Source organism: Gobius niger (assembly GCF_951799975.1).
Source record: "Gobius niger genome assembly, chromosome: 16".
Taxonomy (NCBI): Eukaryota; Metazoa; Chordata; class Actinopteri; order Gobiiformes; family Gobiidae; genus Gobius; species Gobius niger.
This window is the reverse complement of record NC_136867.1, coordinates 5,201,501-5,222,125: the sequence shown is the minus strand read 5'-3', so window position 1 is coordinate 5,222,125 and position 20,625 is coordinate 5,201,501. Positions and strand designations below refer to the sequence as shown.

General features: G+C 42.4%; 1 protein-coding gene across 1 annotated transcript; it reads left to right on the top strand.

The window, feature by feature from the left end:
• Positions 1–3: 3 nt before the first annotated feature.
• On the top strand, positions 4–20,398 carry LOC306975617 (serine/threonine-protein phosphatase PP1-beta catalytic subunit-like). Its single transcript, XM_079573223.1, has 8 exons — positions 4–110; positions 7,258–7,389; positions 13,433–13,663; positions 13,813–13,917; positions 13,993–14,064; positions 14,341–14,492; positions 17,369–17,503; positions 20,009–20,398. Exons 1-8 carry the CDS (start codon positions 53–55, stop codon positions 20,111–20,113), a joined length of 990 nt encoding a protein of 329 aa, XP_079429349.1. The 5' UTR covers positions 4–52; the 3' UTR covers positions 20,114–20,398.
• Positions 20,399–20,625: the final 227 nt, after the last annotated feature.

The window sequence follows — 20,625 nt, the reverse complement described above, 5'->3', positions numbered from 1 at the left end:
CGCCCCCCGGTGTCTCACAGGGGAACGGTCCCGCTCTGCTCATCATCAGTGTATGAAGATGGCGGAGGGTGAATTGAACGTGGACAGCCTCATCTCTCGGCTTTTGGAAGGTGAATTCATTTCCTCTCTCTGATATCAGACAGACTGACGTGTGGCTGAGCACTAAACCTGTTGTGTGCATGTGGCAGTGCGGTCTTTTCTCCGAAGCCCCGGCTGAAAGAAGCCGTAGTATCGTTAGCGTTAGCCCGTAGCAGCCCCGGCTAACTGCTAACGGTACCGTTAGCTCTGGCCGTGTTTATAAACACTGGCAGCGGTCAACGCCTACAGTTTTCACACTGATCTGGAGCTCTCCTCCGGGGAAATGTGCCACTATAGTGTCGGTAACAGTTGGGCTGTTCGGTGTGCTGCGGTTAGGGGGATTGACTCTACTACGTATGTGGGATTCCCATTATTTATTTTATTATTTTGAACTGGGAATGTGAGAAAGAGGGGCGGGGACCTCAAGATGCAACATATAGAAAGTCTTAAAAATGTCTCTCAGTGTCTGGCAGGTATGATAATGATAAAAAAAAAAGAACCGTGCGGCAATGTCTTCATATTTTACACAATTTATTTTCCAAATTCAGCATTAACCTGTAGAGCAGTGACATAAACAGCGACTAAGATTAGCAAGATTAAAGCCACACTGCGTAACTTTTTACCCACGTCTGGAATCGCCCATATATGGTCATGTTTGAAAACAGTTAAGGGGGAATACAATTTTGGAGAAAAATCTAAACTTTCTCTAATTATTTAACGACTACTTTAACCCCTTAACAACCACCTGCACCGAGCACATTTTCTCTGGTTTGGCTTTACCCCAGTCCAAAAGCTTCTGGAAAAAAAGCTGTGAAAATGGCAACAAAACTGAGACGAAAACAATGATGGAAATGTGACAAAAAAGTGAGAAAACATTGACAAAAAAGTGACGAAAAGTTGATGAAAAAGTGGCAAAAATGTCACAAGAAATTAACAAAAAATTGACGAAAAAATTACAAAAATGTGACCAAAAAATTGATAAAAAATGGACGAAAAAATGACAGAAATTTGACAAAAAATTACAAAAATGTGATAAAAATTTGACATAAAAATGACAAAAAGATTGACAAAAAAAAGACAAAAATGTGATAAAAAATTGACAAAAAAATGACAGAAATGTGACAAAAAATGACAAAAATGTGATAAAAATTTGACATAAGAATGACAAAAATTTGACAAAAAAAAGCCAAAAATTTGATAAAAAATTGACGAAAAATTGAAAAAAATGTGACAAAAAATGACAAAAATGTGATAAAAATTTGACATAAAAATGACAAAAAATGACAAAAAAAAAAGACAAAAATGTGACAAAAAATTGACGAAAAAAATGACAAAAAATGTGACAAAAAATGACCAAAAAAATAACAAAAAAGTTAAAGAAATGAGTTGAATACCCAACAAAAAAATGATGGAAAATCTATCTGATGACGTGAGGAAAAAGATCCTCTCGGTTCAGGCGGGAGTTAAGAGGTTAACAAATTCTGAATTCTGAATCTAGTTTTCTACTAAATAAAGATACAAAGACACGGGGAGGGGCAAAGGGGTTCAACAGCCTATAAACACATAAATAACGGAGAATGCTAACAGGATGCTTCATGTTAGCATCGTGCTAGCGGCTAACTAGCGCTACCTACGACTGCTGTTTTTTCCACTTCACAGAAAATATCCATCCGGACCCGATTTACACTTGACTTTATTTGTTTGTGATCCATTCCCTGCAGGGAAGTTAGTCTGGTGATGGAGCCATTTTCCCGCAGAAAAGAAGTGGGTGTGGTTTGCCCGGCTAGTAAACAAAGGGATATGAGAGCACACTTGTGATGTTTACTTGTTTTTCCTCGGCTTTTCAGAGATGTCTTTTTGTGTCACAGCGGACCACAAAGACTTGTCCTTGGCAGAGTGTCCATCGCTAATGCGTGACTCAGCGTGATGAAATGCCATCTCCTAAAAGCCTTAAGTTAAAGAGGCAAAAAGAAATGTTGCGACGCCTACTCTGCTTTTGTGGATGAGTTGTGATGGCCGCTCGTGCCTTTCCCAGTGCTGTGTTTTGGAATCGGTGGTCGACATTTGATTCACTTCTAGTGATGCACGATAATGCCAATTTGAACCGATAACTGATAATTCCGCATGTCCCGATACCGATAACCGACAGCGACACCGATAATTATGTATGTATATTTGCACTTTATTTTGTGACAAGAACTCTATGTAACAGTTCTGCCCAAAATGTATTAACTCTACCAAGCAATATACAAGTGTATAAATATAAATCAAATAATGAGTTTTACTTTGGTTTGAGTCTCCACCTTTTTCTAAAGCTCTGTTTTTTTACAGTTCCATCATCTGAGCAGGTCTGTCTCTGTTCATCTGTGGCACATCATATTTAAAAAAAAAGAAGAATATTACCACTACTACTTCCTTCCTAGTATTTTTCTTTTTGTTGACGTCATACTAATGAATTCTTCTTTACAATACTGGAATATAGACAGTATTACAGTATTTCACTGAGTCTAGAGGCGTCTCTGACATGAGAGAGAAGTGATGCCAAATCTGTGACAGATTGAACTTTGACTAATAATTCGATACTACAGCACAAAAACAAGACTCTCTCCTGCACTGGGCTCATTTATGCAGTTGTGACGAGCAGCGCGGCTCATTTCATCAATGTAAAACTTCTCTCGTTCATAGCGCTTCAATCGCGGGGCTATCGTGTTTATTTTATCAGAAATACCAAGATAATACATGGGTTTACGCCCGGCTCTGTTCCAGTAACTCACGTGAGTGAGTCAGAGGTTCGCATTTCCTCGTCTTTTTCTCATTTTGTTGCGGTGCTAATGTTGAAGTGACTTCGATGTAAAAAGTCAAAAACCTCTTCCTTCACGGAGAGCGCCTGCACAGCTGTTTCACTGGAACACTGATTCACTGGAACACTCGTCGTATTTTTCAGCTAATACCGTGCAGAAGTCGGCCGTGGAGAGCGTATATCTGCTGCTGTAAATGTGCTGTCCTGAGTCTGCAGCAGCTCCGGGCTGCAGGACGAGCGGGGCGGCGCCGCCGAGAGAAAGGCAGCGAGCTGGAGCCGCAGATTCAATGTCATTTGAGCTTATAATTATCGGGCCTAATTATCGGCCACATTTTTTTTAGCGGCTTTATCGGGGATGGCGCCAAAAAGCCGATAATTATCGGCGGCCGATATTATCATGCATCCCTATTCACTTCATTTAAAGTACATGACACTTAGAATGAGGAGTAGTAAACAACCATGCCATAATATCTTGTAGTCTTTACAAAACTCTTCTGAACTTTAGGGAACTTGAACTTTATCCTTGGGGGCATTTTTGGTTTGGTGTAGTTTGTGTGTAACCAGTTAACTGTTACGAATTAGCCTTTTCCGAAAAAAAAAAAAAAAGTTTACACACATTTATGTTGCGCACCCTCTCAGAGCGACTGTGCACATTTATTAGTTTCCTTTTTAGGCTGTGTTTGCAGAAAAATGTGAGGAGACTTCGCACATTGATTTGAGATGGGTGAGTAAGGATGAAGGCTCAAAGTCTAATAACGGAATTCCTGCACACCATCAAATCCTTGGGGAAGGTTTATTTAAATTGCAATGTTTCGACCCGACAAGGTCTTCCTCAGGCAAATAATGGGTGTGTTTGCAAAAAAATGTGTCAATATCGCAATAGAAGGGCATTTATTAATCCGCCCTCCGTCTAGAAAAAAGAATAAGACCACCATCCACACCGAACCGCATATATGAGTCGTCAAGTACATTCATTTATTCAAATCTGATCTTATTTACGTCCACGCTCGAACACATGACCGCAGTAATCTTACATCTTCAGGAACCTTCGATTTTAGGGACAGACATCAGTGGTTTGGTGGATGAAATGCCCAAATCGTAGGAAAATATCTTTTGTTTTGTGAGATACCCTGCTGTGTGTTACAAGGCGTCAGGCGGATCAAAGTTTTTCAATGTATTGTTACGTTTTTTTACTCATTAATTGTCCGTGAGAGTAAATACTACGCTGACAGAAAAGACAAAGCGAGAGAGGGATATTGTACTTCCAATCACACAATGGAGATCATTTTTTTTCACTCAAACTTGGCTGTAAATACTGTTTAAGTGGTGCTAGCCCGCAATTAGCTTTGCCCGTTAGCCTGTTAGCTTCTTCTTCATGATTATATTAGTGTGTATTGGTGCCTCCGACCCAGTTGCAATTGTGGTTTTCTGGTATTTAAGATTCTTCAGCACAATACTCTTTTAGTCCAGAGTGCCTCTCACAAGTTTACTCGTCTACATAACAGTATTTTAGCTTTTTCACCAGATTGATTTTCTCCTGCGCGCACTCAAAAACTCAACAAAAATACGACAAAAATTCAACAAAAATGTGACAAAAATTCAACAAAAATGTGACAAAAACTCAACAAAAAAATGACAAAAATTCAACAAAAAAATGACAAAAATTCAACAAAAATTCAACAAAAAAAAGACAAAAATTTAACAAAAATTCAACAAAAATGTGACAAAAATTCAACAAAAAGTGACAAAAACTCAACAAAAAAATGACAAAAATTCAACAAAAAGTGACAAAAATTTAACAAAAATTCAACAAAAAAAGACAAAAATTTAACAAAAAGTGACAAAAATTCAACAAAAAAATGACAAAAATTCAACAAAAAAAAGACAAAAATTTAACAAAAAGTGACACAAATTCAACAAAAATATGACAAAAACTCAACAAAAAATGACAAAAAATGACAAAATTCAACAAAAAGTGACAAAAACTCAACAAAAATGTGACAAAAATTCAACAAAAAGCTGGTGAAAAACCGGTGATTGCACTTAGCTCCAGAACTCCAATCAGGAGAGAACTGTAGAGAGGATAATGTTCCATCAGCCCTACAAGCGTTCTTTTCAACTCTAAACCAAACAAATACGCCAAATGTTCAGTTCCACATTTCAGGACACCGACAGGTTGTTTAAGCACCATTATGTTCGACAGCCTTTCCTCCACATTCAGTCATTTTCTGAGCAGTTCTAAGTGATGCCTCTCCAGTCTTTGGCCCGTTGACGTCTGAAGTGTGTAATCGTCTGTCACACTCCTGCAGCGAAAGGTCTAGTGTTAATAATGGAGCGTTGGATTAACAGCTCACCAGAGAGGCCGGCTTCACCGTGTCAGATCTCACCCTCTTCACAGAGCAGGTTGTCACAGTTTCAGCCTCATATTACATTACCTATATCCAAAAGCATCACAATAGCCAAAAGTGACATTCATTCGATTAAGAGATATCTATTTTTTTTTGTTTATTAGCCGTAAATAGTTGATTAGTATTTTTGATTTGATTAGTATTTTTCCGATACTGACACCTGAACTTTTTTCGATACCTATACTAAAATATTTGTCGTCTAGGACCAGAAAACAGAACGATGTTTGGAAGATCTGCAAATTTACAATATCGGGTGCATCTCCAGTGTCAAGAAATGTGCGAAAAATGGGGAGAAACTCTGGCAAGAATAAGAAAAGATTGTGTTAAAAAATGGGGCAAAAATAGGGAAAAACATGGGAATTAATTGGGTAAAAGTTAGGGAAAAAAATTGGGATAAATAGGTAAAATATTAGTAATAAAAGTGTGGGGGGGAAAATTGGGAAAACTGGTGCAAACATTGGGCAGTTTGGGGGAAAAATTGGCAACAGCATCAAAACTTTGATTAGTATTTTCTTTTCGGTTCCTGCTTTCGATAACAGTAGTACCTAAACTTTTTTTCCCCAATACCAGACTGGCACCTGTGTTTCTGTTAAGCCGTTCACACTGTTGTTCTGAGAAGAATGTGTGAGAAAGGAAAACCAGGGACAAAGTCGGGGCTAAAGCTCCTCTTGTGTGTGACTGGACTGCTCGGTGCCCAGCATGAGGCCCTCGTCTGGGTAGATGGTGCTCGTGCTGCCAGCTCATCTCCTCATTCTATATAAAGAACCATTCATTAGGGCTGTGCAATTAATCGAAATTTGATTACGATTTCGATTACAACAATAAACGATTACAAAATTAGCATAATCGCAAAAAATCGATTCTAATTTTTTTTCCCATTTTTTTCAAAAAAAAAAAAATTCAATTTTTTTTTCACGTTTTTTTTTCTAATTTTTAATTTGTGGATTTTTGTCTTTTTTTGCTGGATTTTTGTCACTTTTTTTTGATGGATTTTTGTCAATTTTTTGATGGATTTTTGTCTTTTTTTTTATGGATTTTTGTCACTTTTTTGATGTTTTTTTGTCATTTTTTTATGGATTTTTTCATTTTTTGCTGGATTTTTGTCACTTTTTTGATGTTTTTTTGTCTTTTTTTTTTTTGATGGATTTTTGTCATTTTTTTGATGTTTTTTTGTCTTTTTTTAGATGTTTTTTTGTCATTTTTTTTAATGGATTTTTGTAACTTTTTTGATGGATTTTTGTCTTTTTATGGATTTTTGTCATTTTTTTTGATGGATTTTTGTCATTTTTTTGATGGATTTTTGTAACTTTTTTTGATGGATTTTTGTCACTTTTTTTTATGGATTTTCGTCACTTTTTTGATGGATTCTTGTCATTTTTTTGATGTTTTTTTGTCATTTTTTTTAATGGATTTTTGTCATTTTTTTGCTGGATTTTTGTAACTTTTTTTATGGATTTTTGTCTTTTTTTATGGATTTTTGTCTTTTTTTTGATGTTTTTTTGTCATTTTTTTTAATGGATTTTTGTCATTTTTTTTGGTGGATTTTTGTCATTTTTTTTGGTGGATTTTTGTAACTTTTTTGATGGATTTTTGTCTTTTTTGATGGATTCTTGTCATTTTTTAAATGTTTTTTTTGTCATTTTTTTGCTGGATTTTTGTCACTTTTTTGATGGATTTTTTTTAAAGGCAACAAATAATCGTTTGAATAATCGTGATTTCAATTATGACAAAAATAATCGTGATTATTATTTTTTCAATAATCAAGCAGCCCTACCATTCATAATCAATCATGGATCATTGAGGACGCACTGCTGGGGGCCGAGTGGACATTAGCATGCTGTTGTCTGTGGAAGCCGTGGTGTAAAAATCCTGTAAATGTGGTGAAGTCCCCTTTAATATGGGTGTGCCTGTGAGCCCCGTGCCACAGTCCGCACGCTGCCTGTGAGTGTGACTGTGCGTCTTGCGTTGCAGTTCGGGGATGTCGCCCGGGGAAGATCGTCCAGATGACGGAGGCCGAGGTCCGGGGCCTGTGCATCAAATCCAGGGAGATCTTCCTGAGCCAGCCCATCCTGCTGGAGCTGGAGGCGCCGCTCAAGATCTGTGGTCAGTGTCCGATCAGTGAACAAATCACCGCTGAATCAGTGTTTGTGAGGAGGACACGGCCCATGGTCCTTTTTCTGTGTGTTCACCATGTCCCGGATGGGGTAGATCTATACAACAGATTTAATATAATGTAATAATATCATTTCATTCAGCCAAAAAGGACGACAAGAAAAAAGACTGGAGAAAAAGAAGAAAAATAGGCTAGATGTGCTATGTTGAAATTCCATTGTTGTTGATTATATGACACAATTTTCAATCAGTTATTTTATGTCCTGTAAATCTTGTTAATTGCTGATATCTAGTGGAACCTCTGCTTTTCAATCACCTGAGCCCAGTATTGAGCATTAAAGGTGCATTATGGAACTTTTTATGTGGCTTCAAAAGGTTTTCTCTGCTGACGGACCCTATAACCAGAAAACCTACAAAACAATTGATCCTGGCGCTGTAGAGAAGAAGAAGAAGATCTTTATTTATATAGCGCCATAGAGGCCACCGTGATCAAAAGTAAAGGTGCAATATTAGCCACTCATACAGAAAGTGGGTCACAAAAAGATGAATCACTTATTTTGTCACGTAAAAAGTTGCATAATGCACCTTTAAAGAGACTTTAGTCCGACTTTTAGCTGAGGAACTGCTGCCACCGTTACTGAAGGGCGACATGGGCTCACACTAGTGCGATCTAATGCGTACTATAGACTGCTTAAAGGAGCTTAACCTCTTAACTCCCACCTGAACGGATCCCATTTTCTCCAGTTCGGCTTTACCCTAATCAAAAAGCTTCTTGGGAAAAAAGCACCAAAACAGCCACAAAAAGATGAGAAGAAAACAAGGATGTAAACGCAACAAAAAAGTAACAAAAACTCAGCAAAAATGTGACAAAAATTCAACAAAAATGTGACAAAAAATTCAACAAAAATGTGACAAAAATTACAAAAATTCAACAAAAAAGTGACAAAAATTCAACAAAAATGTGACAAAAATTCAACAAAAAAGTGACAAAAATTCAACAAAAATGTAACAAAAATTCAACAAAAATGTGACAAAAAATTCAACAAAAATGTGACACAAACTCAACCAAAAAAATGACAAAAATTCAACAAAAATGTGACAAAAATTCAACAAAAATATGACAAAAATATGACAAAAATATGACAAAAATGTGACAAAAATTCAACAAAAATGTGACAAAAATATGACAAAAATGTGACAAAAATTACAAAAATTCAACAAAAAAGTGACAAAAAATTCAACAAAAATGTGACAAAAAATTCAACAAAAATGTGACAAAAATTCAACAAAAAAGTGACAAAAATTCTATATAAAAATGACAAAAATCCAACAAAAAAATGACAAAAATTCTACAAAATGTGACAAAAATGCAACAAAAATGTGACCAAAAAAAAAACATAAAAAAGGTGACACAACACAGCAACAACGCGAGGAAAAAGATCCGTTTTGTGGGTCTTAGCTTTCAAATGAGGTGTTACACAGACCTATATAATGGCCAAAGATGACAGAATGCATTTGGTTCAGGCGGGTGGTAAGAGGTTAAAGGGATATGTAGTTAATACTTCCCCAGTGTTTAGGGTTTGCAGCTTTTATTCTGACATATTACGTGAAAACCTCCTCTTGCTGCATTGTTCTGGTGTGCGGAGCCGTGTGATAAATTGCGCAGGCCTCTGCCGTTTGTGCTTCTGTAGCCATAGTTTCTTTCCTCCCACAGTTGCTCGGCCCGGCCCCGCACGCCCCCAGCTCCACAGGCCCGTTGCTCTGGTGCAGCTCACTGTGTTCTTATGTAACACAGAGGCTCGCCCTGCCTTAGCCCGGGCACGCATCACTAATCGACTCACTGTGCTGCCAGGGTGCATGGGTGCCACACAGTCCAGCACGTGGAGCTCAGCATTCCTTCAATGTTGCTCATGGGTTTCTGTTTTCCTCCTTTTTAGGCTTTTTCAGGCTTTCAGAACAACATGACGTATGACTACATATACATCTGAAGGAGGGTTTGCATGTGTTCAAATGAATAACGGATCCATGGCTCTTTATCTGCTCTGGCGTTGTCTGTTAGTAACACGTCTGACAGAGATCATACTGTAGCTGCAGCGAGAGGATGGCTCACTCTGTGACCAGTGTTGGTGGAGATGTGAGGCGCAGCTTGATATCTGTCGCAGCTTGTTTTTGGTTGTTTATTGTTAATCTCCCTGTAAGCCCTGACCTGAGTTTTTGAGCTGTGACATTTGTCTCAGACCCAAATCATACAGCGTGCACACTGGGTAGATTAACTGAAGACTCTCCGTCATTTACAGAATATTTTTTAGCTTTAATGGAGCATTTTGAAGGTTGTTGAAGGCCTCTGGGCTCTCTCTAAAGCAGCTATGCCACTGTAGAACGCCTGCAAAGCCACTGCTTGATAGATGAGATTAAATGTTATAGAAAATACCAGCGGAGGTTAAGTTACCGTAAATTCTCTAATACTGGCCTGTATTCCATTAGAGGCCGGGTCTCTAACAGTGGCCGGGTTCGCGGCTGGTGGAGGCAAATTAAAGCCGGTCTCTAAAACAGGCCGGGGCTATTATTAGAAACTATAGCGGTAGAAATATTCCCCATGTTAGGAATCTGTCTCATACTCGTGTAAATGATAACTCACGTGCAGGAAGTAAACAAACGGGAACCCGGGCCGAGGGGGACGCTGCGGAGGAGCTGATCCGAGCGTAACTTTGACACAGATTTAGCCACTTTTCAAACCTCCTGAGACTATATTTGGAAACAGGGCAACAAATGTTGTGTGATCCTCCAGGGTTTTAATAAAGTCACCATCGCGTCTTGAAAGCACGTCCAGCTGCTCCGTGTGCAGGTCAGTCCCACGCTTCAAAATAACTCCTCCCATCAGCACGAGCGTCTCGTCTTCTCTCGGGTCAGTCTCATGATCGATCACAAACACAAACGCTCCGTCTAAACTCGCCTTTACACAAGATAACAACAAATAATCCGGTCTGCGGTAAAAACGAAGCAGAAACCTGCAGTGACATTGATGTCAATGCTCCGCTAACAGCAACGAAACACTTCCTGTTGTCCCGACAAAATAAAAGGCGTCAATGTTCCAGCCGCTGGGAGAGGGTTTGAAATGTTAATTAATAAATGAACCTAATATTTTAGGTGCAAATGGACACAAATCTCGTTTTTCTTCATTTTCCTGGTCGTCCGTTTTGCTCAAATAGAAATAAAGGCCTGTCTCTAATTGTGGCCTGGTTCCAATAAAGGCCTGGTCCTAGATGCCCTTGAGTAAATAAAGGCCCCGGACTATATTAGAGCATTTACGGTAGTTGGTCTTACTAACTTGGGTTATCAACTGGCCAGGGCTATGACAGCGGTAGGCCGGTGGAACCACATTCATTCAATCAAACAACCCAGACCAGATTACGACCTTTTGAAAACGCTTTTTCTTCCTGTATTTTCCCCAAAGATTCCCTTGTCCACAGAAACAATTGGGCTGGCCATTTAGCGGCCATGAAAGTGAGCATGTGGCGTTGGCATGACTCAGCGTTTCGCCTTTAAAACAAGTGCGAGTGATGAAGTGTAAGAGTGAGCTGTGCGCCCGCAGACTGAACCTCACTCCCCCACAGGAGCTCAGTCACTCCACACAACCGCACACAAAAGACACAAGTGATTGTTTGAACCATCCAAGAGCTTATTATCAGCGAATCTGACCTTTTTCAGCTGGTTACAGTGTCGCTAAGTCCTCACGGCTGATTGTGCAGAGTACACAGAGACGCTCCACTGCTCCATTCAGCCAAAGTTCTGCTTCCACTCCAAGGACTAAAGGACCTGTCCCCTGGAGAGAGCTGCTTTGAGGGGCAACGCCTCCGCAACTCCAACTGATCACATACACATACTAAAGGCCTATGTCACCGGCTTGGAGACTGATTGGAGACTGGTTGGAGACTGGTTGGAGACAGGTTACCTGACCGGTTGGAGACAGGTTGGAGACTTGAGTTGCTACTAATCATGGAGATGTCTCCGAGATGTCCCCTGTCAATGAGGAGAGTCTCCAGGTAGTCTCGGTGAAAACGTACAGGTTTGAGTTGCCTTGTGTACGAAATACGCGGGATAAATAAACAAAGATGCCTTGTTTATTTAGATTTCAGTTGAGTCTCCACATGGTCTCCGAGAAGTCTCAAGCAGCTGTGGCAATGTTGTGAGCACTATTTGTTGTCCTCAACCTGTGAGATGTTTCTGTGACGTCCCTGCAATGTCTCCGAGACCTGTCGGATTTCAAGGAGATCTCAAAGAGACTCCATGCGACTCTTTGAGGGACGTCACAGAAACATCGCAAAGGTTGAGGACAACAAACAGCAGCTTGAGACCACGAAGACCTCTTGGGGAACTCTCAGAGATCATGCGGAGACCACAGGGAGATTAGAAAAAGTCTCCATCCCAGGGGACATCTAGTCTCCAACACGTGTCTCCAGTGAGATAGCCTAGTGAAGGCTTCAAAGACGTAACATGAAGCCTTTTCTCTGTGATTATTAGAGATTTTAGTTCCTCCACAGTATCGTAACAATCCTGCACGTCATCTTCACCTCGCCGTGTGACGTCACCGAATCTGCTCAGTCGTGTTAGTGCGAGTGTGGAGTATCCCGTCTCCACTTTGTCCTTTGTTTAAAGCCCTGGTTAACCTCTCCGTCTAATTGCAGACCTTTCTAGCATCAGCGCTCACGATAAAGCGCCAACAATACCACACCTTTAATAATTCACCACAGGGCTGAGTCGGATCGGGTTCTGATGGCGCACGCCGGCCTGGCTCACGTCAGTGTATTCTCCGTAGCCTCCTGACTGACCTGTTGGAGCTCACGCGGGCAGGCGGGGGCCGACAATAGTGGTGTTCACGCTCCAGAGTTTGAAAAGTCACATCCATCTTTTTACTCACTAGTTACACGTTGTCATATTTGTTGTACAGACCTGAAGCCGTGTTTCGAGCCGCTAGCACATCTTTGAGTAATTACTGAGTCTTCTCCAGCGGCTATTCTTCATGAAGTAAACCCTCCCCCTCTTTATTGAAACAGCAAAGTTGAGGAGCAGGGAATGAAGAGGGACTTTCACTTTAATGCTGCTCTTTTTCAATAGCTCAAACAGCAGCACTCGCTTTGCCAGGGCCTAAGAATGTTTTTTTGTGTACAAGCCGCAGGGTTTTTTGTTGTTGCTAGAATTCCCCAGCATTTCAAAGAAGCGTGTCCTGTTGACCGCAGACAGAGATGTGCCAGAGGAGTTAAATCTCAGAATAGCCGAGCCTCTGCCCTCTGTGGCTTCCTCTAATCATACGTTTCCAAAGCCCGCTGCGACAATGAGAGGCGTTCCCGCTCGCTCCTGCAAACAAACATACCCACAACAACCTGACGTGACTCCTCAGCGAGTATTTGAGGAACTCCTCCACCGAGAGCGTTTGTGGATATAAAAGGAAGCGGTAATGAGCTTCCCCGATGTCGAAGGAAGACGTGACTGACCCCCGTTCCCTGGAGGACGGAGTGTTTTAGCGTTAACCCGGATTGCCGAAGTCGTCGGCCAGATAGCGTGTGTTCGAAACGCTGTCAGCTCGGCAAAAGAAGATGCACCAATTATTTCTGAATCAATTATTGCTTAATTTAATCTTCAATTTTGACTCTAATTACAAAAGTAGATTATGTCGTCTCATCATGATGACCTTGTTGAAACCCGACATGTTGAAATCAGCTCTCCGTATTGTCCAAGTTTGTTGAACCAGTCCGTCCCAAGAATTGCAGAAATGGTCCCCATATATCAAAAAATTATGATTTATTTCTAATCTGACAAGTATGTATTCCTAATGGGAGAGTTGTAATGAATTCATCCACCCATTCGCCTGAGTCAGGGCCTGAAGCATATTTCCACTGTCTTACAAGAACTGTTTTAGAACTCTTTTTCCTTCTGATTCCACTTACAATTTTCAGATACTTTCCCTCTGTTAATATTTCTTCAATGCAGAGGGATGAGAAAACGCTCTATGATGTAACCCCTGTGGTGTTTTCAGGTGACATCCACGGGCAGTACACAGACCTGCTGCGGCTGTTCGAGTACGGCGGCTTCCCTCCCGAGGCCAACTACCTGTTCCTGGGCGACTACGTGGACCGGGGGAAGCAGTCCCTGGAGACCATCTGCCTGCTGCTGGCCTACAAGATCAAATACCCCGAGAACTTCTTCCTCCTGAGGGGCAACCACGAGTGCGCCTCCATCAACCGCATCTACGGCTTCTACGACGAGTGTGGGTGTCAACAAAACCAGGATGCTTTATGAACTTTGTGAACCATTTTAGATAAATATAGCGTTGTCTAGCCAGTGAAATGTTAAACGTGATTTGGAAGTGTTTGAAATAATCCCCCCCTAATACTTTTCTAATGATGTGTTTTCCAGGTAAGCGCAGGTTCAACATAAAGCTGTGGAAGACCTTCACCGACTGCTTCAACTGCCTGCCCATCGCCGCCATCATCGACGAGAAGATCTTCTGCTGCCACGGAGGTACGGCTGGCTCCGACCGGACACCCGCTTCCTTCACTCTCGATTCCAATCCTCTCTTTTTGTAATCCGTCTCAGGGTTGTCGCCCGATTTGCAGTCCATGGAGCAGATTCGTCGGATCATGAGGCCCACAGATGTCCCAGACACAGGTATCCAAACACGTCAGCACATGGAGTTGTATGTTAGGTCTCTGTCTATAGGGCCTGGACTGGAAAGAGTGTATGACAGATCAATACGCCCGGTCAACTGGCATGGAGGACTGTGCTTCCAGCTGTCACACTTTATCATTTTATTTTTTTGCAAGTGCAGCTTTTGACAATGAAAAGAGAATGCGCTTTTGCTTTGACCCGAGGGGGCACTGCTGAGTGATTGTTTGTTCTCGACCTCGACTTTGAAGTCCTTTTGTTTTTCGCCCTCACTCCCAGGCCTGCTCTGCGACCTGCTGTGGTCCGACCCGGATAAGGACGTGCAGGGCTGGGGGGAGAACGACCGCGGCGTCTCCTTCACCTTCGGGGCAGACGTGGTCAGCAAGTTCCTCAACCGCCACGACCTGGACCTCATCTGCCGAGCGCACCAGGTGAGCGGCGCCGCGACGACAGCGCTGTTCCGATGAAAGAGGAGCACACTGCAAACAGGGCGTTGTCTGCATCTCCGCTCATCGTCGACATACTCACTCTAAAAAGTGGAAATCTCTGTAATCCCTTGTTTTTAAAGTACGTAGTAGCATCATCCGTTATAACACATGAGTTGCAAAATGAAACTGGATGAAAGGAAATGGGTTAAAAATATGAGGAAAGATGAGGACTGTGCTGCAGCAGACTCTGCATTACTCTCCCACATCACTCTGCCCACACAGTCAGCAAAGCAAATCGATGTTTTTCTGTTTTCTTTACCCTGCACAGCTGCTATGCCAGGGCTGGGCAATTAATTTTCCCAAGGGGCCACATGAGGAACCTGAATTGAGTCAGAGGGCGGCACCAACAATAACTCGACTTATTCTGCTCAACTTTATCCGACTGTACATAGCACTAAATGATGTGTTTTGAATAGCTGGTGTTTGTGTTTGGGAGAACTATAATTATCTGTTAATATTTAGCCATGTCAGGTCTAAACCACGTGTAAACCAACTTTGCTCTTTTCCTCGGTAACTTCTACGGTCGCACAGAACGTGAGCTTATCTTCACATTTCCCACTAATACAGATGGAGTCAATGGGGAAAGGAAGTGATCTTGTCAAATGAATTAGAAGAATATTATTTCATCAGCTTTGCAACAACATCAACAGCCGTCCTTTACCTTGAAGCCACAGATTTTTTAAACTTGCTCCATGTTTCCTTTTTGAGCTCGCAGGTGATTGTCACGGCGCCAACACACCACAACTCAAATCAATGTGAATGCGCTGTGAAAGCAATGCAGTCACTGGTGTAAAATAGAATTGTATGGAAAATGAGCAGCGGGCCGGATTAGGTTGCCCGGACTTGGCCCCCGTTTAAAATGTTGAAATTAAAGGGGCTAGATGCAAGTTGCTCATTTTATACTCACTACTGCCACTTCAGGTCTTACACGTAACTGCAGCTTCTATATTAAGCTCGTGCATGACGGCACTTTGTTCGGACCCGAAGTAACAGTTTTTAGAGGCAGTTGTGGTGAACAGGTCTGAGCTCATTCTACACATTAGGACATGACTGGGACATGTAGGGGGAGAAAAACATATGACCTGAGGTGGCAGTAGTGAGCATAAAATGGCCAATTTGCATCTAGTCTCTTAAAGGCTGGATGATATGGCAAAAAACTTAATCCCGATAATCTCAATTTTTTATTTATAAATTAACTGAATAAATAAATGAACTTAGATCCTTTTTACAAACTTTAGATCAAACTAGGGATGTCACAGTTACCGGTGTAGCGGTAAACCCCGGTAAAAATGTTGACAATAATAATTACCGTCTTGTTTTTGAAAAACTATTTTGCAGCGGTGGATTACCGCGCCCGCGGTTTAGGCAAAATGAGCCTCATGAGCCACCGTCTCATCTGCTGAAGTTGCCGCGCAGGCGCCTCTGTAGCTACAACCAAAACAAAACTTTCTCGAAGCTGGAATCATGTCCGACACGACAGCGCGCAGCATCTATCAGCCTCAGAGACCGAGCCTGAAGTCTGGACATATTTTGGGTATTTTAAGAAGGACAGTTGATAGAGACAGTTTTCCTGTTTGCGGAGCGTGCAGGAAAAAGTGTCTCCAAATGCAGCAATACTTCGAACCTCTGACTCACCTGCGTGACCGTCACAGCTCTATAGCAGTAAGCTAACGTTAGCGTGACCGTCTCCCACAGCTCTATAGCAGTAAGTTAACGTTAGCGTTTTAGCTGAAATGCTGATGTGGGACTTTGCGGGAGAATGTAACGAGTCGCCTCATAGTGCGGCTGCAGCGCCACCGCCAGCATAAGCCGTGTCACGGATACCAATGGCGCAATGCGTTACGGGGCTCCCGGTGGCAGATTGCAATAGATTCACTCTCGCCGCAGTTTTATGAATTTAATAATGATGGCATTTTCCCAAATCTGCAAAGCGAAAGCTCACTGGAAGGAAACAACAATTTTCCTGATATAGACGGTTTATCTTCGTTTTTAACGCTATAAATAGTACATGTAATACCCTTGAAACGATCAACAACACATCGTTATAGTTCCTTTACTTTGATTGAAAAGGCTTTGTCTGTATTTTTTTTTTATGTAACAAGCACTGTTAAACTTTTTTGAAACTATTTCAGTTTGTGTAGGACTATCAATGCTTACTGAACATATTAAGACACATTTTTAAAAAAATACCGCGATAATACCAAAAAACGTGATAATTTTGGTCACAATAACCGTGAGGTAAAATTTTCATACCGTGACAGCCCTAGATCAAACAAAAACAAATGCTTTCCTCCAATTTCATTTAACACATCATTAATACACCTAGAGTCTTCCATTGTCTCGCCCAAACTTCAAAACTAGGCGCTGCTTCTGCCACAGAAATGCTGTAAACCGGATGATTGAATTTCAATCAATTTTCCAGCCCTACTAATACTTTTAAATACTGTTCTCTGACAGTATTGTTCTGCTGATTGGTGTTTTCTGCCTTTGTAGTTTTTATACCAAAGCTTGCTCATCCGTGCGGTGAGAAGGCATGAAAACCAGGAAGTGAAACTGCAGGATATTTTGGTTTAGTTGTTTTTAGATCAATATAGCATTTTCAAACCTAAAAAGGTGTGCAATTTCCATGACTCGAAGCCTGTCAGATGGAAAACGCTTCTGTTTTTAACACAAATGAACAGGGTTTTCTGTTCGCATAAGTCAAAAGGGTAAAAAAAACCAAACAAGTGCTAACGTGTCCTGAAGCTTGGCTCGTGATGCAGTGTTTTCGCTCGTATCGATTTCCTCGGGCTGTGGAATAACGGCGTGCCTTCCAACAGGTTGTGGAGGATGGATACGAGTTCTTTGCCAAACGCCAACTGGTCACACTGTTCTCGGCGCCCAACTACTGCGGCGAATTCGACAACGCGGGCGGCATGATGAGCGTGGACGAGTCCCTCATGTGCTCCTTCCAGGTACGCACACAATCCTTCCAGTCGTCCCTCTGTGTGCCATCGCAGCACCACATATTCCATAGTGTGTATATAAGATTGTTCAGGCTTAACACTGAAGGGTTCTATATAGAGTTTTATCTCACAAGGTTCAGCATAATAGTAATACATCCTCAGCTCGTGATGTTCGTGATGTTTGTGGAGGATGTTTTTAGACGTTAAAGTCTTTCACGAATGTCACGATTCAACCTCAGTTCATGGAGGTCGTACAGAGTGTCATTTCGTGATGATTCGTGATGTTTTGTAATTCAGCGTGAGAGCTTTCTTACAGCATTCATAGAGTAGGAGTCTCTGTTTTCTCTCACACTTGAGCTCAAAGTTGATAGAAGCCCTGTGTCGATGCAGAGGGCAGCGAACAGGCTGGAGGGAGCGCAGCACAGGGTGTAGCAGGGGTTCAACAGGCTGTTTACACAGTGAGAAACTCACTAGTACATGCCTTTGCTTCTGATTTGTCCTGTTATTGTAACAACATGGCCGAAATGAAAGAAGCGTGTAGTTTTGTTTGCGCTTATAAATGAAACTGCGAGTCCACATGGATGATTTGTTTGTTCGATGAGCTTCTGCAATGTCAAAAGATCCAGTGTTGCTTTCATTTTTCACCAAGATCTTGCACCGATGATGGGAGAGTGTGACCACCGTGCAAAGCTTTCTCCAGGACATCCCAAAGACTCTCTCTGTGGCAAGCATTAGTCACTGTTTTAAACCAGTAACTTCATTTTCAACATAAAAACTGCACCAGTGACTATATAGTAACAAGGAGGAAGCTGTCAGAAAGGTTTCAATCTTCTTCAGAATCAGAATAGTTTTTGTGGCCATTGTTCGAGAACAGGTTCACAAACCTTCCATCCATTTTCTTCCGCTTTATCCGGGGCCGGGTCGCGGGGGCAGCAGTCTCAGCAGAGATGCCCAGACTTCCCGATCCACACACACCTCCTCCAGCTGTTCTGGGGGGACCCCGAGGCGACACCAGGCCAGCTCGGAGACATAGTCCCACCACCGTGTCCTGGGTCTTCCATGAGGCCTCTTCCCACTAGGACATGCCTGGAACAACTAGGAGGCATCCGGAACAGATGCCCTAGCCACCTCAGCTGGCTTCTTTCGACGTGCAAACTTTACCCAAACGAGAGATGAAGAGCTGGAACCAAACCAATATGGTGCCACATGCGATGTTGTTTACGCCTTACTTACTGAAGTAGAGTCAAGAAAATGTTTCTGCTTTACCTGTTGAGCTGTGCACACTAGTGCCCCCGGTGGTTAGCTCATGTACTGTTATGTTGCTATCAACAAAGTGCAGGAGATGGACATAAAGCTACGTCGTGCGTGTCCGTATGCGTTTCAAACAGAGACATAAATGGGCCTTAAAGGAACAGGCCACCGTTTTTCCATACTGAGATATGTTCTTACCTGAGCTTAGACGAGTTGATGCGTATCTGTCTAGTCTTTGTGCGCACCCTCAGTCACGCACAACAACCAAAGATGTTGTTAGCATTCGGCCTCTCCCAATGTATTCCTATGGCTCCAAATGGGGGTGAAGTTGGAAGCTGCCACACTCTTCCACGGGCACAAAGACCAGACAGGTATGTATCAACTCGTCTAAGCTCAGGTAAGAACATATCTCAGTATGGAAAAACTGTAGCATGTTCCTTTAAAGGGGGGGTATTATGCAAAATCGACTTTTTCAAGCTTTACATCATGTTATTATGTCATTCCCTCATTGAAAACATGCCTGAAGTGTTGCCTTGGCACATTCACGTTTTTTTGAGTAATCTGTAAAAACTCTGATGGCGGCCATTATAGGGATAGGTTTGCCTGAGTCCTCCTAGGAACGCCCCCACCTCCTGGAGACGCCTCCGAGCTTTCGTCACCAGCCGAGTAACCAACCACTGCTCCTCAGCAGAACCCCCTCCCCACTGATGCCACAGACAGCGTGTGGAGGGGGCGTGTCGGAAAGGCTCAGAGGTTCTTAAAGAGACAGAGGCCTATTTCAAGACATTCACTACAGCCATTTTGAGAGAGACATTTTATACAAGGCAGTTATTCTAATTTACTGCATTTACAGACCAACAGAAGGTTTCGTCATCATTGTAGTGTGATATAGACTGGTGCTGTGTGATTGAAAAAAGCATAATACCCCCTCTTTAAGCTGGAAAACGATTTGGGATCCACCCCTGGAAGCGCTGGAGGAAGTGTGCGTGGATAGGGAAGTCTTGGCATCTCAGCACGGACTGTTTCCTCCGCGACACGGCCGCAGATTAAGTGAAAACAAATGGATGGTTTAGTTTCCCGTGATTAAAGATCTCAAATGGCCCTTCGTCTTGTTTCTTCCCAACAGTCGGTGTAACGAGCTTGTCTTTCGGCCCATGAATCTAAATACTGTATATATATATTTTTTTTAAACTCTGTTCCAACTCACCACGTTCCTCCTAACCCATCGCTCTGGTCTCCCCTTCTCTCTCGGCCCCTCACCAGATCCTCAAGCCGTCGGAGAAGAAGGCCAAGTACCAGTATGGGGGGGTGAACTCTGGCCGGCCGGTGACGCCCCCGCGCACCACCCAGGCGCCCAAGAAGAGGTGAACCCCACGCCCCCCAACCCTCCCTCCCGGCGTCACCCAGACACAGGGGCTTATCTAACCGACCCCCAGCTCCACTGACAGCTCTTTTCTTAATGTGTACGTGTACATACATTTGCCGTGACCAATCGATATTCATTCTCTTGCCTGTTTGTCGGTATTTTTGATATTATTATTAACCGATCTTTAAAGTGGTGGACATTTTTGAAGTCAGTGTTGTGTGAGAAATCGGCTCTCGGGCTCCTCGGTCGCGCAATTTCACGGGCGTCGGGTTTGCAGATGAGCGGAAGAGGGAGATCTGCTTTATCAGTTTGAGTCGTGTCTGATTTTTGAAGGAAACGTACACGTAACCTAGAATGTTCCGTGGCTTAAAGATCGAGGGTCGGGTCCGAATTCTGCGGTAGAATTTTGGTCATACACGAAGTTCAACATATCTACTGTGCGTTTCCTTCCAAAACTGCACTCGCCCCCTCCCATCTGCGACTCCGAAAGCCTCGAATTCTCGATCCGAGCCCC